At 39.7% G+C, this 26,169-nt stretch overlaps 2 protein-coding genes across 6 annotated transcripts in view; one reads left to right on the plus strand and one right to left on the minus strand.

Annotated features, from left to right (window-relative positions):
• pomk (protein O-mannose kinase) lies at positions 1-6,440 on the minus strand. 2 transcript variants are annotated; one of them, XM_047569278.1, is made up of 4 exons: positions 6,321-6,440; positions 5,147-5,276; positions 1,908-2,189; positions 1-882 (listed from the first exon to the last, which is right to left on the minus strand). In XM_047569278.1, the coding sequence occupies exons 3-4, from the start codon at positions 2,187-2,189 to the stop codon at positions 112-114; spliced, it is 1,053 nt and encodes a 350-aa protein (XP_047425234.1). In that variant the 5' UTR covers positions 5,147-5,276; positions 6,321-6,440; the 3' UTR covers positions 1-111. The 2 variants fall into 2 exon arrangements, with proteins under 2 accessions (XP_047425234.1, XP_047425235.1); XM_047569279.1 differs by lacking the exons at positions 5,147-5,276; positions 6,321-6,440 and adding an exon at positions 3,125-3,182.
• pam (peptidylglycine alpha-amidating monooxygenase) overlaps positions 6,008-26,169 on the plus strand; it is a 23,888-nt gene continuing 3,726 nt past the window's right edge. The window contains exons 1-26 of one of the 4 annotated variants that reach the window (XM_047569274.1): positions 6,008-6,129; positions 8,199-8,292; positions 8,381-8,491; positions 9,623-9,743; positions 10,312-10,369; positions 10,897-10,984; positions 12,150-12,241; positions 12,515-12,598; positions 13,530-13,578; positions 14,433-14,500; positions 14,878-14,958; positions 15,045-15,121; positions 15,657-15,760; positions 16,439-16,629; positions 16,824-16,883; positions 18,276-18,551; positions 21,007-21,133; positions 21,609-21,725; positions 21,814-21,886; positions 22,152-22,362; positions 22,799-23,002; positions 23,385-23,503; positions 24,215-24,308; positions 24,424-24,474; positions 25,119-25,364; positions 25,517-25,576. In XM_047569274.1, coding sequence (XP_047425230.1) covers positions 8,415-8,491; positions 9,623-9,743; positions 10,312-10,369; positions 10,897-10,984; positions 12,150-12,241; positions 12,515-12,598; positions 13,530-13,578; positions 14,433-14,500; positions 14,878-14,958; positions 15,045-15,121; positions 15,657-15,760; positions 16,439-16,629; positions 16,824-16,883; positions 18,276-18,551; positions 21,007-21,133; positions 21,609-21,725; positions 21,814-21,886; positions 22,152-22,362; positions 22,799-23,002; positions 23,385-23,503; positions 24,215-24,308; positions 24,424-24,474; positions 25,119-25,364; positions 25,517-25,576 — 2,728 coding nt within the window. In that variant the 5' untranslated portion in view covers positions 6,008-6,129; positions 8,199-8,292; positions 8,381-8,414. Of the gene's footprint in view, positions 6,130-7,087; positions 7,111-8,198; positions 8,293-8,380; positions 8,492-9,622; positions 9,744-10,311; positions 10,370-10,896; positions 10,985-12,149; positions 12,242-12,514; positions 12,599-13,529; positions 13,579-14,432; positions 14,501-14,877; positions 14,959-15,044; positions 15,122-15,656; positions 15,761-16,438; positions 16,630-16,823; positions 16,884-18,275; positions 18,552-21,006; positions 21,134-21,608; positions 21,726-21,813; positions 21,887-22,151; positions 22,363-22,798; positions 23,003-23,384; positions 23,504-24,214; positions 24,309-24,423; positions 24,475-25,118; positions 25,365-25,516; positions 25,577-26,169 lie in introns of those variants that run through there. The other 3 variants (XM_047569275.1, XM_047569276.1, XM_047569277.1) reach the window with 3 other exon arrangements.

A 26,169-nucleotide genomic window follows, 5' to 3' on the forward strand; every position in this document is an offset into this window, starting at 1 on the left:
TTGTAAAAAGTAAACACACAAATCTAGTGGTATTTATTGTACTGCACAGCATTACAAGACTGTACCTTCCATTTTTTTATTGTAGATTTATGGTCTTTGTAACTCATTATTCTACAGCATATCTCTAGAGCCATAACTGTCTCTCTGAATGCTGCTGTAGACTGACTTATACACATTCAAAACATCTAAAGCTGAAGGGCGGAGCTTGGGGTCTTCATTCTTGCATTCCTTGTGGATCTGAAAAAGATGGAAGTGGACTAAATCCCCTCCATGCACCCTTCCCATCAGGAACAATGTCACGTCTGGGATCTTCCAGATATCTGTCTTCTCATCATAACCAGGCATGAGATCGTCTGAAAATGGCTTCCCATTGTTTCTAAACGGCCACAACTGCTCTGGGGCCACAAAGTCTCCAGTTAGCTCCCTGTGGCCACATTTTACCAACAGGCCTTTGAACGGGTCCACCTCAGGCAGTGCGTCCAAGTCGTTGACTACCAGATGAAAGTCATTTGTCAGCAGAAACTGGGAGAGGGTTTTCTCCAGGCTGTTTGAATCACACATAACTCGTCTTCCAGCTGGGCTGTTATGGAGGTAATGGAGGAGGGAGACATAATCTGTAGCAAGCCTCAGCCTTCTCTGCCATGTGTCATGTTTCTGGTGCTGCTTTTGTGCAAGAACTGAATCCAAGTTAAGCAGTGAGCCAAGTGGGTGGTGCTCTGTAACAAAGATGTGGTCTTCAAGGCAAAACCCCACCAACTGCACAACCCGGGAGCCCTGTAGGGCCTTTAACATGGATAATCCATGGAGAAAATCCTCCAGGTAATCTAGAGAGGTCAGTTTGGAAAGAGCCACCTTCTGACCTCTCCACTCTGCCAAATAGACCTGAGGAAAGAAAAGCAAATGTTGAAGTGGGCAAGACTAGATTTAAAGTCACACAAATCATACTGGCTACTGCCAATTGCTGCTGCCAAAAAACAAGCCACAAGCAGCAAGAGTTCTCTACTGTTGTATTCTGTACAAACTTGGCATAAATTGCTCATTTCAACTTGATGGATGTCACTTGTAATTTAGTAGTAGCATATTCATAAGAGTGGCACAAAGGATAGACCTATTCTTGGTAGACAATTTAAATGGAAACATCAAACCTCAGACATCAGTGATAACATTAACAAGGCCTGGATTGGGTTTATGTGAGCCCTTCCTTGGCTCTTGGTATTGTGAAAGCTCACTGACTGACATTGCTTAATAGGGCACTTAATAGCACTCAGCCATCATTAAGATTATTAATTAGACCACTTGCTAAGCTGTCAACCCAAAAACCAAAAACTTGTAGAGTGTAGAGTATAACGTGTATGTGTGTGTGTATATATATATACACATATATATCTCCAGTAGTGGAGAACACCTCTTTGCTCCAATGCTATGACCTATTGCACATGGAAGTTTTGGGGATTTTGGGAATTTGACCCTTTGACCCGACAGAGACATACAGGATGGTGGGGCAGATTTTGATATGAAACTATTTAAGTATCTTTGTACAACCGTACAACCTAACAAGGTCTCTGGAAATTGTGTAAAGCGTTTTATTTATTTATTTGGCAGATCTACTACTCCAGAAAAATTCCTTCATTAATTACCAACCACAAATTCGCTCAAGAGTGGAGGAGCATTCCGCCTCTTTCATTCCATAGTAACATAGTGTTATTTTTGTTCTAGTAAGACAGTTAAACACTTAAAGGCAAGATTAGCAATGCCTATGTGAATTAGTTTTTACCTAACCCTAGTCAACTAGGTGACAAAGTAATTTCCCTTGTGGATCATTAAAGTCCGTCTATTTTAAGGTCTATAATTGAAAATGCAATTAGACTGGTAAATTTTGTCTCATTCAAAGACAATAAACCACCTACCTTCTTAACCACTCCCTGGCCAATCAGCTTCAGTTTGCGTACTTCAGCATTTATCTGTGAACACTGGAGCCATGGGGTGCAGTTCTTCATGGGCACCATTTTAAAGTGTTGAGATGCACAGCCCGTCTGAGGGGACACCAGCTGCCCATCAGTCTGATACACAGAGTCCAGGTACAGGTAAATCAATGCATTGCTGAGGAGTAAAGCAGCAATGCACACTGCCACTACTGGAACACTGTGAGAGATAGAACTGCTGCTGCGCTGAACCATGGTGCTCTGCATCTAAAACGAAAAACAAGAGAGAAGATATATTAGCTACAGCTCAAAGCAGGAACGAATAACTTTATGTGAGGCAGCAGTATTTTGGCGTTAAAGTCCTGCACCAATGTGGTCAGAGATAATACAGGTCTGGAAGGGTGGTTGAACCTGTTGTGATGTGTTCTGTGACCTCATCCAACAGTTAAGTCTAGGCCAAGTATTAACCTGCTTTTTAATATTTCAAAAAAAGTGAACCCTCCAGATTACAGCTTTAAAGAAGTTACAGAGCCTGTACTTATTTTACGGGCAGTTGTACATTTAAAGCAAACTACAGGTAAACCATTTGTGATAACACAGTCAGAGAACCATAAACATATGAAATACTTCATGTTCAGATCATTTGTAGTCAAATATTGTTGCAATTATTTCAATGATACAGTTTCCTTTGTAAAGTTGCTTGAGTGAATGTGTTCCATCTGAAATTTGGCTGCAATGACAACATTCTTTTGGTTTTTCTCCAAGATAAAAATATTAGAGTAAAATGCATCAGGGTATAATGACAATAAATGAAGATATTCAGCATAGAAATGCATCGTTCTATGCCATTGTTTTAAAATAAAAGACAAATGTATTACAATAAGTAGTGAAGCTAGGAGAGATTTTCTTAAAATTATCAGTTAAAGGTCCGTTGTGTACAATTAGCTCCATCTAGTGTTGATGTGGCAGATTATAATCAACAGAATATTTGTCCTTCACCACTACTTTTCCAAGCGTGTAGAACAAGTGACAGCCAGCTAAATGCGCAAATATGAAATGTCCTCCCCAAATTTCCGTGTTTGGCTTGCCCATTTTGAGCTATTGTAGAAAAAATTGCAACGCAACATTCAATTCAATTCAATTTTAATTTTATAGCGTCAGTAGCAATACAAATTGTCTCAAGATGCTTTACAAAAACCAACCTGAAACCTCCAGAGCAAGCCTGAGGGTGACAGTGGCAAGGAAAAACTCCCTTTTAACAGGAAGAAACCTTGAGCAGAACAAAACTCATATGGATCGACCCATCTGCCAAAGGCCAGCCGGGTAGAAACAGAGAAGATAGAGAGAGAAGAAGAACAGGAGAAACAAGATAAATAAACTCCTGTCACAGATACATACATCAAGTTGAAGGACCACGTAGAAACTAATAATACTAGATATAGCTGATGATCTTATGTGACAGTTTGAGATATTCTCTGCTGGCTTCTGTGGAAAGGACCCTATATACAAGGGCTCATTACAAGTAAACAAAACAAAAAGGGAATTATACATAAATTAAAAAAGAGCTATGAATATTTTAATCTAAATTCATTTGTGCCTGTACTTATGACTTGGATGAATATTAGATCACTTATTTTGACCTTTCTTTTTCATAGTTCAGTTCAATTCAATTTTATTTATATTGCTTAAAAAACAATTCAAATTGCCTCAAATAATTTACAGAAACTAGAACATGATAACTCCAAAGTAAGCGCTAAGATAACGGTGGAAAGAAAAACTCTCTTTAAACAAGAAACCTTGACGTACCAGATAAGTTCCTCATATGGAGGAACCCATCTGCTTGTGACGTCAGCCATATAGATAGACAGAAAAGGAAAGAGAAGGGGAGAGAGGAGAGAGTAGCAGAAGGAACAAGATGATATACACACTACCGGCCACTTTATTAGGTACACCTTGCTAGTAAAAGGTTGGATCCCCTTGTGCTGTGATGGAAACATTCCTCAGAGGTTTTGGTCCACATTGACAAGATAGCATCACGCAGCCGCTGCAGATTTGCTGACTGCACGTCTATGACGTGAATCTCCCGTTCCACCACATCCCAAATGTGCTCTATTAGATTGAGATCTGGTGACTGTGGAGGTCATTGGAGTACAGTGAACTCATTGTCATGTTCAAGAAACCAGTTTGAGATGATATGAACTTTGTGACATGGTGCATTATCCTGCTGGAAGTAGCCGTCAGAAGATGGTCAATTGTGGCCATAAAGGGATGGACATGGTCAGCAACAATACTCAGGTAGCCTGTGGCATTTAAACCATGCTCAGTTTGTGCCAAGGGGCCCAAAGTGTGGCAAGAAAATATCCCTCACACCATTACACCACCACCACCAGCCTGAACCGTTAATAAAAAGGCAGGATGGATCCATGCTTTCATGTTGTTTACTGAATTCTGACTCTGCCATCTGAATGTCACAGCTGAAATTGAGACTCGTCAGACCAGGAAATGTTTTTCCAATCTTCTATTGTCCAATGTTAGTGAGTGTTTGCAAACTGTAGTCTCAGTTTCCTGTTCGTAGCTGACAGGAATGGCCCCCGGTGTGGTCTTCTGCTGTTGTCGTCCATCTTCTTCAAGGTTCCACGTGTTATGCTTTCAGAGATGGTATTCTGCATTCCTTGGTTGTAACGAGTGGTTATTTGAGTTACTGTTGCCTTTCTATCATCTGCTATCATCACCATTCTGATGCTCGGTCTGAATTTCAGCAAGTTGTCTTGATCACCTCTACATATCTAAATGCATTGAACTGCAGCCATTTTATTGGCTGATTAGCTATTGGTGTGCAATTGAACAGGTCTAACGTTACCTAATAAAGTGGGCAGTGAGTGTAGGTGTTCAGTGCATCTTTAACCCCCCAACAGCCTAGACCTACAGCAGCATAACTAACGTAAGTATGAGTTTTAACAAAAAGCAACGCAGTAAACGTTTAGTGTGAGTGTTTAAGTAAGTGGAATTCTTTGAGTGCGCTTAAATTAAAACCACGTTTCATTAATGGTTCATTAACAAGCTTCCAAACGCTGGGCATTTAAGAAACTCATAAAAAACGTTATGTTATTTAGGCTATTATTAGTTGAAGGGTCAGGCGCAGCAAGCTTGCGACCGGCTAATGTAAAGCAACAACACAGGAGAACGGCGTAAGCATTTCATTATTTACCAATCTGCTGACATACCTGTTGGAACTGGGCTCACATGGTATTACATGGTTGACGGTTTTTGGCCACAGGCTTCTTGGTCCAACTACACACCATTTCTATGAAGTCTTCTTTAGGCTTGTTTTCCAACAGCATTCAGGAGCCGGATCTACAAGAAACGACTTCCGGTCAGATTTACAGAATAAAAGTACTATTTTTTTAGGACATTTATTTTATTTTATTTTATTTTATTTTAAACGATAGTTTATTAAATGTAAACATTCTTCTAATGCGTACTCTTCTTTGCACCAAAACAAATGGAAGACATCTGTGGCTGTTGTTATGTATAGGTTATTATGCTTTTATTATTTTACTAGTCTAACCCGCTGGAGATCAAACTGGGTTGCATATGGCCCCCGAACTAAAATGAGTTGGACACCCTTGACATTTAACGATTATTTTTTTGTGTCTACTACCTTGCGCACAAGTTTGTAAACTGCATCCGTTACCAAAGATGATGCATTACGAGCTGCAGTGCACAAATGGCATAACATAGTCTTCAATATTAAGTCCTCATGTCTTGAGTTGCCCGATGATATCTAAATTAATCAATTAATCACTCTATCAGTCTTTATTTATAGAGCATGCAACAATGCAACACAAAGTGCTTTACATTAACCACCCTCACCCCCATACCCTAGACCCTCATTTAAACACACGTACACCGACACACAGCATACTCCCCAGCCTTAAGTGTGAAAGAGACCACTGAATGTTTGGAAACGTGTGTAAAACGGGTCCATTATTGGGATCTATGATTATCGGGGAGTTGTCTCTACTCGTAAAGGGGCGGGGTCGTGTTGATAACAGATACGGGAAGGTCTCTATTCGGACTGTACGTTTGCGGGCATGATGCTTTTATTCTGAAAAGTGGAAGTGTGGACGTTAATGGTCATTAGCAACGAAACACAGGTTATCGCCTCAATACAGGCACTCGAAAGACGTCCGGGGGCAGCTAACAGGTACTCCCTCTATTTACATGTATTTTTAAAGCCTCTCGTCTAGCTTAGTCGCAGTTTAATTACAGTTTAGACTTGTTCAATGAAAGTGATCGTAGCTAATATCTGATGTCATGTTTACCCTGTCAAAATACATACCAATGTAAGGGGACGGGCTAACATTAGCTCATATACACACCGACAAGATAGCTCACCTTATCGGCTGGCTGAGAAGTCGCAGCAAACTCTACCTGCCTTTTTTTATGTTTGCATTTTGCTCACCAGATATAGGGCCAGGTGTGTACACTGTAGCAACAGCTTAGCTCTGGTTAAAAATGGCTGTTTTCTTTTGTCGCTTCCTGTTTGCTTCAGGCGTGACATCTGTTTGTCCGAAACGTCGAAGGTGTCCTTGCGTCAAGATAAATGGAGATGATATATTTTTTATTTTATTGAAAATGACACGATAAAACATGTTTTTCTTTTGTTGCGTTTAAATCAATATGTATTTCCCTCCACGCTCATAGCTCGAACTCGCTCCAACGTGAGCTATGTCTCAGCTATTATTGCCATAGGCCAGCTGATACTTGATAATTAAACTAACAGTGGTGTCTAACATGGTTTTTGTATCGTGGAAGTGATTTACATGCGTTTAGCGGTATGTGCGACTATGGCCGTGCTCAGTGTTAACCCTGTGATGTTTTCTGGTGGAGTACGTGCTGTGGTCCATGAGTGGGTAGAGCCTTGTTTCCATAGTTTCCTCTATCTCCTCGCTGGGTTGTGATGTCAGCAGCACAGCCCTGGCCCTTCACACTCCTCCCCTCTCTGTTATACCACCTTACTCTGATGACAGGGATGAGTCACCCAGCAAGCTCAAGGATTTTTCCCTTTGCCATTTATAAACATCCTCTGGATCCTAGGTTAAATGTTAGATAAGGCAGTTAGCACGCTTAGATGAGTGAGGCAGGACCTCCGTGCTGAGCAGCAGGGTTGACACTTCACATTCTGGTACGTGATCAGTTTAATGTCTCAACAGTTGCACATTCAACAATTCCATGTTTGCAAATGGTTGCCGTGACTGATTTATGACCATATATGATTTATGCATAGATGGGATCAATTCCCATTATTAATTGTTAAGGTTGAGAGTTTATTCACCAGAAAAGAACAAACTCCTGTATCATAATATCAGACAGCATGTCCCCTAAGTGTCTTATAAGAAAGTTGGTGAACTCTTTGGGGGATTGAGGACATAGTAGCCGATTATCTGTGCTGTGCGTTCTCTATTAATTACTGATGCTGGTTTTTGAAAGAAACATAACTATTTGGGAAAAGAATCCAACATAGCCACTCAGTGAAATAAAGTTAGATGTGCGATCAGTAGTTTGGATGATGAATCATATTACCCTGTAGTCCTTTAACAGCTTTTACATGTGTAATATTTATCTTTAACAAGTTCAGCTTGTCTCCTAATTAGTGTGTGTTGAAAGCAAGCAAGGGTGGAATCGCAGAGATCGCTTATAACACTGGAGCTTCTTGCTCACCGGGGTGCCCGTGCGTTTTTTTACAACGCTTTGCTGTCATTATATTTTTGGGTTGTCCACCTGTCCTTCCATCTGTGCATCTGGTCCTTTCTTATCAACTTGATATCTTGAAGGCATTTTCTCAAATTTGGACCCTTGGACTCAAGGATGGAACAGATTCAACTTTGGGGGTGAAATGTCACAATGCATGTTTTTGAAAATTACTAAAGAATTTATATGCTTAATTGGCAGAGGATATAAAATGCTATCCTTCAAGGCAAGTCTGACCACTTGGCAGTCATCTTGGTAATGGTCCTGAGCAGTCAGTTGGGACTAACAATACCAGGGCACTAGGGTTAGGGATAGTAAGGGTTAGGGTTAGGAAATGGGGAGGGAGCTATAACTGCATTGTCAGTGGTCACTGTGACATAAAAACTGCATACCATGAACAAAATAAAATAAAATAAAATAATTAAAATTAACTGACACAGTCTGCTGTTTCAGGTTTCCGTATTCCGTGTGTTGTCACTTTAGTTTGTCTTTCGGTTAACACATCTTGTGTTTTGGTTACAGATTTTTAAACCATGGTGACAGAGTGAGGTCTCTGTGGAATACTACCCTCACCTCCTGACATATCCTTACTCTTCAAGCTGAGCAACAAAAGCAGGTGTGACAGCCACACTTTTCTGCATTTTATCCACCTTGCTGTCTCCCACAGGATAGTGCTGACAGTCTTTATTTTTATCCATTTGCAGCCTGGTAGCAAATTACGCTGTGATAACCACAAAAATGATGGGAGTCCCTGTGTTTTGTATGGTGGTGCTAGCAGTCATCTGTCACAGCCACAGCCTCCATGGGTATGAAAGGTAAGATAAAAGCTCTTTTAAGATCTTGTAAATGATGGTTCAAAACCAGTACTTAAATGTCAAGTTTCAGTTATAAATCAGGTTAGGAGCATAGTGTTTGTTCTTACATCTGGTGTCTTAGATGGTTGTCTTATTTATCATGAATTTATACCCTTGAAGTTTTTACCTGCGGACTTCAAGGTGCTGAGTGCTCTTTTTTTGTTGTAAACTAACTCTACACGGTAACTTCTGTTTTTTGACCACATGTATTTTTGGGTACAGTTCATGTATGCACTGTCATGGTGCGTGCTTTGTGCTGTTTAACTTTAAATATACAGGTCAGTTTTCCTCATTAATAACCCAATAACTGAAAACATGTTTTGTTTAAAACATTTTTTTCTAATCTCACTGTAAAGACTGTAGTCTCTCATTTAAAAGCAAAGCATCAAAAGCATTCATTTATACTTGGTAGACCTTAGTAGTCTACTTTGTAGACATTGTAGCAACAGCAGTTGCAACTCTTCTTGAGTAAGTCTACAAGTTTGGCACACCTGGATTTTCTGCACTTCATCCCATCCTTCTTGTTAGACTTTGTCAGACTGGCTGGGAGGCATCTGTGAACGACCACCTTTAGGTTTCTCCACAGATGTTTTTGTGCAATTCATGTCTGGGCTTTTGCTGATCCCTTTGTAGCACTGCCAAACTAAGTGAAAACTTCCTCGAGTCAAAGGCTGTTTTAGCAGACAATAACAGACGGTCACATCCTTTACTCAAGATTGCTTTCTTTTCGGTTATTCTGCCATGAAGGCCTGATCGATGGAGTGCTGCTGAGATGACTGTGCATTTTGCAATTTCTCCCTCTTTTGCTAATAACTTCTGCCTCTAGAGTGACTTGTAGCTTTTTTGGCCACTTCCCTGGTCAAGGCCCTTCAACGTGTACTAATTCTGGCTGGACAGCCAACAGCAGGATGAGATAATGCACAATAATATATATATATATAAAGTGAAGGGGTCTGACTATGTCCTGATGCAATTGTATATGGATCACATAATGGTTATTGTGTTGTACTAAAGAGCATATGACTTTAGTAATACTGCTATCATCTTGCAAATCAGGAATGTAACACTTTATAATTGCTGTGTTCCTCCCAGGTCTCAGGAAAATGTCTTGAACCCAAGTGACTGTGCGTTGAGAACCAAGCAGCAGCCGGTTTTCACAAACTCTAACAACTTCTCTGTGGATATCCGGATGCCTGGTGTTATACCAAGTGCGGTGAGTGTGTTTCTCTAAAACATGCTTTCTAGTAGCCTTGCTAATTAATTTAACCACAACCAAATAGTGTCCAAATACTGTCCTATCAAGTGGATCTCAAGAGTTTTTAGCATATCTGACACTGTTACTTGGCGTGAGCTCAGCACATAAACTTTGCATTTTACTACAACTGACAAAGAAGAAATGTCCTTGATAACCAAGTTGCTAACACCAACGTCCAATTAGATTTGGGAACAATGAAGGAGGAAAGACAAGGCTGGTGAAAATAGTCTTAAGGGAATTCATCATCTGTGTAGCATTTCATGATGCGAGGAACCTGGTTACATTTTGACAGGAGGGAACAACTTTTAGGATTCAGTCATAGCTCGTGATATAAAATAAGGGTCTGCTCTGGTGCAGTGTTAACTGATGGTACTGGAAATATCCATGTGTCTTTGGTAACACCTAAATATCTTTAATCTGCCCAAATATAAATTTAATTGGGGGCTGCTAAACATAACAACAATTTGATGACTATTATGTGTTATTCAGTAATTAATTACTGTCATTGTGTTCTGTAATGTTTCAGTCTGACACTTACCTTTGCATGGCATTTCCTGTTCCAACTACTCGGGATGCATATATTGGTAAGTGTATATTCTTTCAAATAGTTAGTGTTCACAAACATGAATGTATAGTATGTTAGAAAAAAAATAGAAACTGGAAATTACACAGAAAAGACATTACTTTTGTGTGAGATGATTATAGGCCAGCTGTAGTGAATACCTTGTTTGTCTTTAGACATGACTTTATAGTATATATCTGCTGTACTGTTTTTGTTTCTGCTCAGGACACATACAGTAAAATCTGTTTGTCCAAAACGAACGGTTTGGAATTTAATTACTGTTTCTTAAACATATTTCAGGTGTTGGCATGCATTTAATTACTAATGACTCATCCAAACAGTAGTCTGTTTCCACACATAAAATGTGTTCAGACCTCTGTGAACTGTGGGACACAGACTGGTGCAGCCCAGAGTTTGTGCTTGAATCTGAAAGCAACGTGAGACGGAAATGGTCAAAACAATTTAGCCGATATACATGAAGCACATTGAGTGACTCCAGGCATTTCATTAAATATTAAATATTTTAACCTCAGTGTTTTTCCTCCACAGTGGACTTCATACCACATGCCAGTATGGACACTGTCCATCACATGCTGCTGTTTGGCTGCGAGACCCCTGTCTCCACCCGCAACTATTGGTAATGTCTAACTCTACATAGCTCTTTTTTTTTAACATCAGGAAAAATTATCCATAGAATACTGTACCTGTTGTAGACATATTTGGTAAGAGGACAAGTTGACTGCAGAACAGCTATTGTACAATATTTGCAGTTATAGTTTAACACACAAATAATAATTTAAAAACCGGTTAGGTATTAAAATGATGACTAGTTGTGAAGAGAGTACAGCAAATGTTCTGTCTTCTTCTGTTGTATTCAGAGTGGCTGTGTCTCAGTAGGTAGAGTGGGTCGTCCACAAACGATCCCCGGAATATGCCACATGCCAAACCATCCTTGAGCTGTCCACTGAAGCAGCTACCAGCATACCTTTTTTTGTTCATTTAGTATACACCAACGGTCACCAGTAAATGCATGTTAAGACCAAGCTCTGCTAGTGGAAGAGAGAAGCAACATTACATATGACGTTTCTAATCCGGTTCAACAGACTTTAATTTGTTGGGGCCTATGGCTTTTTGACTTTGTTGTTAAGCTTTGTTTGCCAAAAGCAACTATGAAACTGAACTTTGTTGCCATGTGTAAAGCCCACAAATTCCCATGCGAACTTTGAAATTTCTTTCTTATCCATATTAAAGCTTTACATGACTTTCTTGAACATCAGCTCCACAAAACATAGTAATGGCAGCATTGGTTCCATTTTTACTGCACTTCCTATATAAAGGACAAAACTGCACCAAACTGCATTCAGAGTTAGAGACTAGCTGGTAAACATAGTTGGGTTTACATCAAAACCAAGCTAAAAGGAGAAGGAATATCTAATGGATACAAACACAACACCAAAATAAATGTTTCTCCATGTCTGCTGAATATACCAACAGACAAATAGGTTCAGTGACTTTATGATGTGTTAATATGTTGTGGCTTGGACTGACTATTATAGATAGTCAGAAGTTGTCTTTGATTTTTTTCCCTTTTGGATTTACTGTGGCATTATGATGGATGGACAATGTACACTGCTGGGCTCAATTCTTTGTTATAGAAGTGTCTACATGCAATGTTACATTACAGCAATTGACCTAAGTGGAAACAGGTGTTTGTGCTTTGTGACTGTGTTTGTGCCTCTGTGATTCATTGTGTTTTCCCATGTGGTTGTAAGTGGTATTGATTGTGTCGTTTCTATCTCAAGGGACTGTGGTAGTGTACAGGGCACTTGTGAGGATGAAGCCTCCATCATGTATGCCTGGGCTCGGAATGCACCACCTACTAAATTACCCAAAGGTATGTCAATGTCTCTCATAGCCAAATGTTGGCTCACAGTTATCTCTCAGTAATTATAATTGTTCACTGACCCTTAGCTGAATTAAGCCATGTACAGATTTTCACTGTCGTTTGTTTTGATTTTGAAATATGTGTGTCTGAGATTTTGGCATCTTCTCTACTTACTTTCTATATGTATGGTTCTTTGATGTTGTTAAATTAAAATGGTTCAAATGTTATAGCATACATGTTATGTATCGATATGATGTATTCGTGTCTATTTTTCATTATCAGATGTTGGATTTAAAGTTGGAAGAAATTCAGGAATGTCCTACTTTGTGCTGCAAATTCATTATGGAGATGTCTCTGCTTTCAAAGGTGAGTCCTAATTGAATGTTGTCTGTAGTTTAACATCCACCATACAGGAGGTATACAGTAGTAGTCAAAGGAATGTCAAAGGGTTAATAAAAACATGGACTTTTAGCCCATGACTTGATCAGACTGTGTCACCAAAAACAATTGAACACATTGAAGAGCTGAATGCTTGATTCCAATATTTTTGTCTTGATGGAGGCGGTCTCTTCTATGATGACAAGTCGGAGGGGTCACTGAATGATTTAATGATTTATTTATATAACTGATTTGATGTGGCCTTGACAGCCACCAGGGCACAACCTAATTGAACACCTATGGGGCCATGTTAGATTGTGCTCTCCACCACCACCATCATCAAAACACAAAATGAGTTCTATCATTTCAGTACAGTTCTATTTGCAGATTGCAGTGGTTTAGGCGACACGTGGTAGTTTGTGTCTGTGAGTGGATATGCACAAAACCCACCATAGAATTTCATGTTCCCCAGAACAGGGATTCCTGTGACTCTGACGGTACTCCTCTCTTCCTCTAGCACCACTGTCAGGTCCACAGCTGAATATTAAATGTTGGATGTGTTGTCATGAATGTTTGTACACACACTTTTCATTAAATTTTTATGAATGTCCGGACTATGGGCGGCTGTGGCAGGTTGTCCACAGACCTTCGGTCGTCAGTATATGAATTAGACTGATCAGAGTGTGACTGTAAAGATCGTTGAGTACCAATAAGTAGAAAAGCATTATGTCTTAGGCCAGTGACCATGACCCAAGCAAAACTAATTACAAAGCTCATACTTTTAAGTGTTTGCTTGTGTTAAAAAGGTGTTTCTAACTCATCTAAACTGATGTTATGATTTAAATGTCAAATGATTTTTTTTATTTATTAGTGTTCATTCACATGAAAAAATAAACCTTTTAATTTCCTTTCTGTTCAGATCATCATAGAGATTGCTCAGGCCTTGCATTAAGAATGACAACCAAACCGTAAGTACTTGCTTATAGGAACTGAAAGTATTTTAGTTGAAAACACAATACCAGTCTGTACCTCAAGGGATGATAGCGTGTCCTGTAATGTCCAGTCTGTTCCTCCTTAACGCCTCATTTCACTGAGGCTGTGTTAGTCATAATTCAGCAACGATACCCGAAAGTCAAGCTGGACAGTCTGCAGACAGACTCACTACCTCAGTATCTCTAATCTAAAGCTGAAACTCTGAGATCCAGTCAGGTTAACATTGCTTTCTCATAATCTTCATGTATGACCTTAATGGCGTAGTTGGTTTCTAGGCTCAGCTTTTAAGTAGACAGCAGTAGCTACCACTTGGAATAGAAGAACACCTGGGCTGTTTGCTGTAGAAAATGACCTCACCTGATAGGTAGCAAAATAAAAAGCTTATTGAGTCACATACACATACAACTATTTTAAAACATCAAACTTAGCCAGCATATAATCACTGGAAGGAACTTAATGCCGCTCTATCTGTTAACCTTTGCTACATAGCCAACTTACTTATGAGTCAGAAGGTCTGCGTCAAACCTAATTGCTTTGTTTTCTTCTTGTTTGTGTTGGATTGTGGCAAGACTGAATGCTCTAGTGACTCCCTGTCTCAAAAGATTGGTGGGGGGGATGAGACAGAATGGGACCGAACAAGCTGGTTAACATTTCCTCAGACCAGTGCATACTAAAGATATCTTTGGCATAATGTCAAAGCAGTCGTTTGACCACATTGTGTTTATGACTTGAATGATGCAGCAAAAAATAAAATTGAAACTCTGTGAAACTCGGTTCTCTGAGATTAAAAACTAACATTTTTCCATCCTCTTCTTTTTTTTTCTCAAAGGCAGCCATTCATTGCTGGTATATACTTGCTTATGTCTGTGGACACAGTTATCCTTCCAGGAAAAAGAGGTATGTTTTCTGCAATTTAATATTGTTTAGCTGAAAGTATTAAAGAGCCCATGAAAGTGCTAGCTAAGTGCTATTGATGCGTTCTTCGCATCATGAGTGCATATTTATATGTCTTCAAGCTGGCAACGCAACTAGAGGAGGAGACGTTCAGGAGGGAGGAAGGGAAACTTTATTTCACTTTTTGAAATATAATTTTTAATTAAGACAATTAAAAGTGCATTGTTACACGGACCTAAATGCAAAAAAATAGTATTGAACTCACTATTGGTGTACAACACTGTCTACTGTTTGTCTACCCTCTAATGACCTGTTAGGCTGAAAAGAGGAAGGAGAGGAAATGACTTGATGTTTTTGTTTCTTGATGTTGTCTTTATTAGTTACAAATGCAGACATCGCCTGCGATTACTCTTCATATCCTATCTACCCATTTGCCTTCAGGACCCACACACACCACCTTGGTGAGTCATATAACGGAATTTCTTGTCTGTTGTTCCAGAGCATCTTGTATCAGTATCAGTGGCCCAGATGAGTGTTTCTTTTACAGGTAAAGTGGTCAGTGGCTACAGGATTCGTGGTGGAAAGTGGAGCCTGATTGGAAGGCAGTCCCCTCAGCTTCCACAGGTGTGTTAACACATAATATCAGAGACATGTAAATTGTTGCACGTCTGTGAAGACATGTGAGCTGTTGGCACATTTGTCTTCTGAATGCAGGAGTTACTGTAAACTGAAATTTAAAAGAAAGTAGCAACAAATAAATACAAAAAATCGGTGTAAAACTTAACCAAGGGTCTGAATTTTATCTGTGATAATCAAGACTTGCTCTATTTAATGCAGACAGATTTTTCTTGAGCGTCTCTGACCTCTTGAGTTCAAGGGGATGGGATGCATGCATATCTGGTATTATATTCATAATACAGCCTCATTAATCATTTAATGAGCCAGTTGGCACTCTGTCTAGGATTCTAATGTTGTTCTAATCATCCATAAGCTTCTCCAATGTGTTCCCAGATTTTTAATGAGTTAATAAATAACACGTTAGATGCACAGTGTTTATTGTGACAACTAATCAACCAGTCTGAATCTGAATTTAACATTAATCACAGTTTTTAAAGTAGTGTGCTGTTTGTTCATTGTTGTGATTGTGTTTCCTCTCTAGGCTTTCTATCCTGCTAACAAGGACGTGAATGTGAAATATGGTGACACCCTCGCTGCCAGATGTATGTTTACTGGTGAGGGCCAAAACTCCAAAACGTATATTGGGTGAGTTACTAACGTGTGATTGCACTGCTTCTGTGATTAGATATAATGCCTCTTAAGTGCCTTTTAATGTATATTTGTTTCTAAAAATCTTAGAAACCATCTTTGGCTTAGTCCTCAGCTTTAACTTCACAATAATTAAGAATTCATTTTATGGTCAGATCATTGAGTTGTCACAATATGGTCAATGTTATTCACGTCTCCTGTCAGTGGTTTTAATGTTATGCCTGATGAATGTATATCTGAACTACAATTACTTAGGAACTGGATTGGCTGGAAACTGGAACACTGGAAAGAGAGCCTACAGGCATTTTGATGTCTCTACATTGGCCACCTGTTTGCTTCTTAATTCATTTTAAAATCTTCTCAGGTCTCCTGGTAGTGGCCTTTTAATTATACACAACAAAAACCCATGCCTAAAATTATGGTCCCTGTCTCTCAACCGGCCTTATCAACCAGCCTTCTTCCTGAAGACAGCAGGGGCAGTTGATATTTTAGAAATTTGCCCGGCTTTAGTTTTATATTATTCAGCCAGTTTGTGCTGTGGATAGTTCTTGTGTTTTACATTCTGTTTGTTTGACAGATGCTTCACATATAGAATCTGACTGATTGATTGATCCAACTTTTTACGTACTGTATAATGAGTGAGTGTTTGGTATTTTTTCTTTTTTTTGTCTGCAGTGGTACCTCCAGTGACGAAATGTGCAACTTCTATATAATGTATTACATGGACAGCAGACATGCCATTCCCTTCATGAACTGCATGGAGACCGGCTCTAAAGAGCTGTTTGAGCACATTCCAGCTGAGGCAAACGAACCCATCGCTGTCACTCCAGGTCATATGAATATGATGCATATGGGACACTCAACAGGTACAAATGAATCAAACGTTCTCATCGTAGTCCTTTCGTATCTGTAACCTAAACCTGTTAAACCAGTTTAACATTTACTTTTCTGTTGAATAGAATGTGAAAAAGTTCTAACATTCTATCTATGCCTCCTTGTCTTGTTTTGTTTGATTTAACTGGCAATTTAAAAACATTTTCATTTGTACCTTCTCCTAAAGATGTTCAAAATAAGAAATTGATGATAGATACCAGCAGAGCAGAGCAAGTTCTGGATCAGGGTAAGTTTGATGACAAAGAGCTGAATGGACTACACCAGGCTAAAACCCTCCTGGACATGAACATTATCATGTCTATGAAAATATATACATATATACAGAAGAATAAGATTTTCAAGGTCTAGTAATTAATATAGGACGTGACACAAAAACATAAAAAGTAACAAAAACAAACAAGTATTTTAACCTTGGATGAACTTACGTTTTGCCATGATTGTAATTAGGAATTAGAGAAGCTAGAATTAGCTTCTGGGGTGTGTGAGATCGGATACTGCACTCATAAATTTATAAAACCAATAAATCGCATCACAGACTTTGTCTTACAGAAGTATTTGTATAAAAGGATGTTAGGCATCCTGTTGCAGAATGATTCATTCACAGAAATACGGTAGTTTGGTCCAGTAGTGTCTGCACAGTGTCTGTCAATATATAATTGTGTATTGATGTGAATGTATGTGCTACTATTTACAACTCATTAGGCAATGCCTAGGTAGTGCCTAATAACAGTACAGTTCTAACAGTGACTTTCAAAAAGCTGCTTTATTTTCAGATCAGATGTTTGGAAGGCACCAGTTTGTGGTGTTAGTGGCTATATAGTGGTGTTGATGTGTGAGAGAAAGGAAAATTTAGTATACTGAATGTTTAAGCTGGTAACAGACAAGCTACTCTGAAATCGTCACTTTTACTAAAAGCTATTAGTTTCATCATTTTGGCAAAGTAGTTCTCCTTGTTCTTGTTGTGAAGGGTAATATCAGCCTGTCAGCTTGTGAACAATGACTGAGGCAAAGGGTTGTGTCGGTGGGGATGTGTTCCTACTGGAAAAGGATGAAATACAGAACAATTCATATTATTTAGAGACAGGATTTTACTTTTTAAAATCCTATAGTATTCTTTTGTCTTAGATGCTGAGATACACTGATGTTACAAAGTAATCAGTGTCTGGCCTTTAGGAGAACTGATGTTTTAAGGGTTTGTGTGACTTAAATGTTATCATTTGCCATTTTTCTGCAAAGAGGCAGTCCATTAATCTTTGTGCTGATTACTGTTGGTCAGTTGTGATTTGCTGTGTTTTACAAACTGAGAAGGATTGGATATACATTATTTACATTACAGGTACATTTGTAGGCTCACACCCCACATGAGTACTGGAACTAGGTCTTACACCTAAAACTGGTTCACATGACGCCAACATGTAGCTATCATCTAACAAACTGTTACATTTTAGTCCATGTGGTGGACAGTAAATGATTATCTTTTTAACATCACTTTTGATGAGACGTATTATACCAGCCTTTCTAACAGCACTGTTGAATGTGCCCTGTGTGGACTTTGCTCAGCCTACAGTCTTGTCTTTTATTTCCACCTTTTCCTGTCCTTCTCTGTCTGTCTGTGCAGGTGACTTCTATTCTCTTATGTCAAAGCTGCTAGGCCAGGGTAAGGATGTAGTTCAAATTCATAAATACAACCCCAGTGAGATGCAGAGAGCCCAGGCTGAGTTGGTGGCTGAAATTGATAGATTATTGCAAAAGAAAGACCTGGGCTTCCCTAGTTCTACACTAGCCTTCCAAACCAGGGAGGACCCTGTCTTGGTGAGGGACAGAGTTCACAAATTCCTACAGCTTGAGGCCACGGCCAAGCCGCCAAGAAGCAAGCTGCTAGCTGAAGGACAAGGTGGGTCCTGGATGCTGTATTGTTCTCGTCATTGGTGCTGAAAACATACCCCTTCTTCTTTTTGGTTTGTGTGTGTTCTTTAGCAGTAAAACATGCCCATTCCATATGTGTTGGGACACCCTCAGTTTTACATGCAAGTTAGCTGTGTCATTATGAAATTAAGCAAATAAAACAATCAATGTGTGGAGAAAATACACACATATTAGTAAACCAGTTATGTTTTGACGTGAGCTTCCCATGTTTCTCGTATTCTCTGGCTGTTGCATCCCGTGTTTCCTGCTCACTTTTTCTCCTCCTTCTTCTTTTTGTTTTGTCACTCATTGATAATGTTACCTGGCCTCCTCCAAAGCAGCCCCTTGCATTTTTTTTAACGTTGTAGTGCCTGATATCTGGTTTGTATGCCCCGTAAGAACTTATTGTGTCTTCAGTCCTCCAGGAGATTTGTTTCGCACTTCTTTGAGGACTATGAATCCTGCATTTTTTTCCCAGTCCAGTGTACTTGTTTGTTTTTGTGGGTTAATTTCTAGAAATCCTGGCACATTACTATCCTGTGAAACTGTTGACAGGAATGTTCTTGCATGTTTGCTTGTGCACATGTGCAACACGGATAAAATGTTAACCTTTTTAAGAGCCTTTAATTCCTTTGTGTGATGCAGAGCAATTCTGGCATACCATGTCACTAATTACTTTTCATGGTGCTTGAATTGCCCTGCGTTCATATACATGCGCAGTTGTCTGAGAACAACCACATGAAGAATCCTAGTAGTTGCAAAAAAAAAAAGAGAAAACTTTCTGATTTTACACAGATACATAGAACACCAGTATTTTGAGATTTTATAGTGTGGGAATCCTTTAAACACACTGTTTAGGGAGGATAAATCAACAGCTATAGTCCAGATATAGCACTACCTCAGACATCAAATTACCGACTGCATCCCTTAAAAAATCTGCTTCACCTCATCCTCCACTGCTGCACTCAGTTCTGTTGAGACGATGCATGTCAGTTCAGACACAGAGAAGTACAGGAAAGTAGACAAGCATAACAAAGTTTTGCACTGTGGATCACTGAAGCTGTGTGAAGTGCTCCATAATTACACTGAGTCCGAACAAACCTTGGATCTCAATCTCCCTGACACACAGAAGTAAGTCCTATACTATACTCTATACTCGGCATCATGGACCCTATCATCAAGTAGTCCCCCCTAACACCATACTATAACTGTTTAAATCTGTTGCCTTTTAACGCTGGTCATAAGCACAACAGAATATCAGTTAGTGGTATCATATTATGAACGCTTCTGTTAAAATGTGAATATGATTCTAACTAATCAGCTGGTAGCCAAGCACCTTGTGGTGGAACATAAATGAAGCAGCTGAGGCCAGTTGGCTAATGGCAACTACAACAAGGTGCTGCTAATTAATAATGCAGGCATGGTATTGAATGCTCTGCTCAAATAATACACTGCTCCATTCTGTCACACACAAAGCTCACAACCATCAGTGAGGGTTGGAACATAGATCAGTTGTAGGTCAAATAATTTGCTCCATACTGGCAACACTCCACTGATGTGTCTGTTGATGTTGTAACACCAACAACATTTCCTTCTTCCTTCCCTTCTGTGAGCAACACCAACCTATCACAGTGCTCCGGTACTGTCTGGTCCTCCACTGCCGTGTCCAGAGGATGGAGATTATGGAGATGAATGTATGTTCTGTGTATATCCATCCTTGACAGTGGCTCTGATGACTGGTAGGGCATAGTTGTTTATAGCCCACATATTGGATTAGGGAAGCTTGTCCGTCTGGTCTTATATTCTCAAGTGAGTGGCGTATGTACCGGTTGCCGGTGCTTTGCACCGCTGTTGTTCCTAGTTCTTCTCTAGGCCTTTGTGTATTTATCCATCTGCCTACTCGGGACCGGTCTCATTCATGAGCAGCTGGTACATTTGTTCTGCCAGGCTCTCATACACTGCAGGCAGCTTCTCCAGCCAGTAGGCGTGGATCACGTCAGGGCCTGATGCTGCAGAGTTCTTTATACCCAATGCCCATTCTTGGACGTCTGAAATTGTGATTGTTATTAGATCGTGTTCAAGGAGATGGCTGTGGTGTCCTCACAGTTCCACTAACCACTGAGCAACGCTGTTGTGTGATGCCTCCTTCTCCTGAATGTTTTTCCAGTGTTGTTCAGTCTTCAGCCTCGACTGACACCAAAATCAGTGTTGTTACCCACTGACCTATCCAACCACTTTATTCATACATGCATACATGTATGTTTGTGTACATATATAAACATATACAGTATATACTGTATACACACAGACGTGTCATGTTTTCTATGTAAGGCACTAATTTTTGCCATCTATTTGTGTCCATGTGACTCCATCGCAACATTATATTTGTGTTTCATCTATGCCGTGTTGAATACCTCAACTCATGAGTGTGTCTCTGTGTGTAGATCACCTGGAGCAAGTCTCAGCATGGCCTCAGAGTTCTCTCCAGCTGGGTCAAGTGTCAGGACTTGCTGTGGACACAGATTCTAACCTGGTCATTTTCCACAGAGGTGATCACCACTGGGGGGCAGAGTAAGTCACTTTCACTCATAATATATAAGACTTCTTTTATCTAAAATATTTCCAATGTAACACAGTGTGTTACTGTGACTATATCTCCAAAATGACATTTAAATTTAACATAAACAGAGTGTTAATTAAGAGAAGCGTTATTCTCTCTTTCAGTATTAGTTTAGCCATGAGCAGTGATGTGATTAATGAGCATTTAAGGATGAGCATCCCATAAGAGAGGAAAATTAAATCTATATGTATATATATATATATATATATATATATATATATAGGGCATTTTCAGCCTTTAATTGAAAGCCATGCAGGAAAGGGCCCCCAGTGTGGGATTCGAACCATGATGAGGACTGTAGCCTGAGCATATGGGGCGGGTGCTCTACTCATTGAGCTAAATACCATCCCGAGAGATGAAAATTTAATGTGAAAATAAATCACCACATCCACCCCTGGTGAAACTAGCTGTTTTATTTGTTTTCAGGTCCTTTAACAGCGAGGCTGTTTACCAGCAGAGGTCCCGTGGGCCTATTCAGCAGTCCACTATTTTGGTTGTGGACCCGGCAAATGGCAACATCCTGAAGGCCTCTGGCAGAAACATGTGAGTGATTGTGTGTTTCATTTTCCACAATTAGAATTAGACTGCTGTCAAGACTACTGAGTACTGATGTGTTTCTCTGGTGATGTAGGTTTTACTTGCCTCATGGAATAACTACAGATAAGGAGAATAATTACTGGGTGACTGATGTGGCACTCCATCAGGTAAGCTGTACCTGGAAACTGAGTGTGTTGTGTATTTAAGTCATTTAGGATTATTTTTCCTAAGCAATAATTAATATCTAGTACATATAGATAAAGCGTATGACTGAGATTAGGTGTGAATAATATTTTGGAAATCGGTGAGTTCGTTCTCATAAGAAAATGCGACATTTATAATAATACTCTATTAATTATCTCACCAAATTGTTTAGATGTTGTTTTTTAACATGATGTGATCTGAGTACTCCTCCCTTTGTATGCACCTCAGGTGTTAAAAGTGAGCAGCGACGGCAGAGACAGAACCTTGCTGACACTGGGAGAGGCCTTCATGCCAGGAAGTGACAAGGACCACTTCTGCCAGCCCACTGATGTGGCAGTAGACACCGAAACTGGCAACATCTTCGTGTCTGACGGGTACTGCAATGCCAGGATACTAAAGTTCTCTGCCGATGGCAAATACCTGTCTGAGTGGGGCGCAGGTATTCAACCATAACACACAAATACACACATAGATTTAAGCATAAGTTACCTTTAGTTATTTTTAGACCAGGAATCTCAGTATTTCTCTTGCACTGGAAGGGGCAACCATGACACTTTTGATATCTGCCAAGCAATGTAGTGCACTGCACATTCTGTAGTGTTATTTCTTTAAAGCTTCTTTCTCTGCTTTTTAAAGTGTGAGTATTATTCTTAGTTATACTTGACGTATACTTGCTAGCTTAGATAATATTGGTTTATTTATTTGTTTTTATCTCTAGGGGAACTAATTTGCAGTAAGCCTTGTAGCATATGATCATACATACAAGAAAGGCCTTGGTGGTCAATAAGCAAGAAAAGGTTCACACATCACTGCCACCAGTACGTCACGGGAAACAGTTTGCAAATATCAATCTGCCTTATTTTTCCTGACTGAAGGTACGTCGGACCGGAGAAGGCGCACACCGTTCAGGATCCCCCACAGCCTCGTCTTCCTTCCCGACAGAAAGGAAATTTGTGTGGCCGACAGAGAGAACGGACGCATCCAGTGCTTCATAGCTGAGACCGGAGAGTTCGTCAAGGAGATAAAGAAGGAGGAGTTTGGTAGGGAGGTGTTTGCCATCACCTACCGCCCTGCTGGAGGTGAGTCATCACATCATGTCCACTTGTCTCTCTTTGTTTTTCTTGTCGCTCTGCCAAACTGAGCCACAACTGTTTCAATAGTGCGTCTTCCCTTAATGGAAATCTCTTATTTTACATGTATTACACTGATGACCTAATGAAAGGTTGAAGGAGCAGTTGTTTAGGACTACCCAAACTGTGTTATATAAAGGTGTATAATGTCAGGGTGACTGAATTAGTAATTACAGCATAAGACGGAGAGGATCAAACAGACATGTTGTTAGTAATAATGATAGAGATACAGAAGCCAAGGTTTTTAGAGTGTGGCCATTAGTAGGGACTAAATGTCCTCTCTGCAATGACAGTAAAGCATTTTCTTTGTTGTGTGTGTTGTGTTTACCAGATGATGGCTTGATCTTCGCAGTAAATGGGGAATCTCTGTATCACTCAGTTCCACTCAGAGGTTTTGTTATAAATTATTCAACCAAGGATATTGTGGATACCTTTAGCCCAAACAAGAAGGTAAGCACACAACAAGACAAAACACGTTACACTGACTTACATCAACATAAAGTATGCTTTTTAACATTCATCTCCATAAACAGCTACATCAGGCTGTCTAGAGCTTCTGTATTATTCACTTACCAAATTACTTTGTTGGAATGAAGTATCAGTGGAATGATGAGGGACGGAACACGTTTATTAAACATTTACCACTGCGCACTGACACGACTGCCTCACACTTGTTTCATTTACCGTTTGGACAGCATACACTGTCCTGCATGTATTGAATCTTGAGAATGTGCACCATCTTTGTTCTAAAACGTCACAGGATACATGAAGCAGTCATTATGCACACGCAGAGCACTTCAGAAATACAGTAATTACTGTAGTCAGTCATGTATGTGATATCCTAGAGACTACTAAGGATCAAGCTTTTTATCAGGCTCCATGCATCAACCAGGTCAAACACAGGACATTGCTGGTACAGGCTTTTGACTTCCTCTGCTTGTGTGTAGTGGATATAATATTCCATCCACCTCCTAATGTTTGCACACTATATTGGTTGAGATTCCTAAAGCAAACAGAGGTGATGTTTGACCGAGCTATATTACATAATCCTCAGCCAAGTTTTGCATGTCCACACACTCATTGGCTACATTTGTGAACTGATGGTGGATCATTTTATTGCCAAGTCTGTTGTCACTAATCTGTGTTTTCCTCTATTTGCAGGAGTTTAAGATGCCTCACGACATAGTTGAAAGAAATGGCAGCGTATTTGTTGGGGATGTAGGCAGTAAATCAGTCTTCAAGTTCACCTCTGAGAGTAAGCTCTTCTTCCTTAAAACCGTGATGAATCACATGATCAGATGTGCTTTACATATGTGTTAAGTGACATTTTGTTTCATTCAATTTCTCAATTAATTATCTTAATTTTTCAGAGTCTCATCGCTCTGTCAAGAAAGCTGGGATTGAGGTTCAGGAACTTGCAGGTGAGTTCCATTGAGTTGGTTCCTGGGGGTCTGGCCTTCTGCTTTAATGATCGTATTTACCATGTGCCATCAGCATCCAGCATTCATTATATAACTGGCACATTTGGGTTATTCTACCCTAACTGCTGCTTCTTCCTGTGTGACGCGTTTAGAATGTTCAGATTGTGTAATGGACATGGAAGGAGGCAACGCAGTAGATATGGGTTGCAATATGTTTTTTTTTTTTTTTCTGATTGTGAAATTTGCATATGTCTGACATGGACTCACATCAAAGATCGTATGATTTAGAACTAGTAAAGTGATGTTTATTCAAAAATGTCTTTCTTTGCATTCCTACATGTTTGCAAAAGTACTTTGCACCACTTTTATTTTTACACATACTAATTGCAGGTTATCCATGCAGATTTATTTCACAGGTTTATAGATGTTAATTTACTTCTACACACTTTTAAACTTTTATTTCCGAGCATTACTTTACCAGCTCAAAGTATTGTTGACCTTAAATGTGAATTAGTTCAGCTGAAGCAGTACAAAGCTGGTGCTGGCTGTTGAATAGATGTTCCAGGACCGAGTCAGGAGTCCTACTACTAAAGGACCACTACAGTGTGGGAACTCTGTTAATGATAGCGGCTCTGTCTGTGCAGAAATAGAGACAATCGTCCAAACCAAGTTGAAGCCCGATCACAAGATATCGAATCCAGCGGCCATCCAAGGGAAGCAAACGGTGAATCAACCAGCTCCTCAGAGAGTCGGAAACGAGGAGAAGAAGGAGAGTGCAGCAAAGCCAAACAAAGAGGGGGGTCTACTCCCGGCCGTCATCACCACCCTGCTGCTCATACCTCTGGTGGTTGTCATCTCTGTAGGAGTCTTCATTTGCTGGAGGAAAAACAGTATGTATGATGTTAACCATGATGAGCTCTGAGAGTTTGACTGATTTGATTTGCCCGTACTGGCTGCATATTGCTGTGCTCTGTTTGCTTTGTTGTCATTTGTACTTTTACATTTGGTCACCTTCCAAAATAACATTCTTTTCTATTTGCAGACCGATGTGAGGTGAAATCTGAACCCAGCTCTGTGGGAGGGATCTTGGGAAAAATAAGAGGCAAGTCGTTTATGACATTATATTAGTTGAGATTCCTAAAGCAAGCAGGTGACGTTTGACCGAGCTATATTACACAATCCTCAGCCAGGTTTTTTCATGTCCACACACTCATTGGCTACATTTGTGAACTGATGGTGGATCATTTTATTGCCAAGTCTGTTGTCAGCGTCGTTTATTACATTAAGAATTGCGTAATGGTTTTTCCACAATTTCTGACCTGCATGTGGGTGGCTTTACCTGTGTATTACCATATATGTGACAGCTACTGTATGTTTCCTAGTAGCTTTCCCAGTAAAAACCAACCAATCCTGATCCAAGTGATTGAATGTTTTAAGTTAAATATATAAATGATAGTAATTATTAATATTATATGAATTAAAGTTTACGAAGGGAAGATAAATTAATTTGAATTTGAAGCATATAGCTACAGTATGTAAGTATGTAAGACTGACAAAGATTGACATTTAACTGATAAACATACAACTGGTATCACAATCATGTTAAAATCCCAATAACACCCTGAGTGTCCCTGTCTACTCATGACTGATGAATCATATGTTTATTGTCATCATTAAACACAATCACAAAAAACA

This window comes from Mugil cephalus, chromosome 19 (assembly GCF_022458985.1).
Source record: "Mugil cephalus isolate CIBA_MC_2020 chromosome 19, CIBA_Mcephalus_1.1, whole genome shotgun sequence".
Taxonomy (NCBI): domain Eukaryota; kingdom Metazoa; phylum Chordata; class Actinopteri; order Mugiliformes; family Mugilidae; genus Mugil; species Mugil cephalus.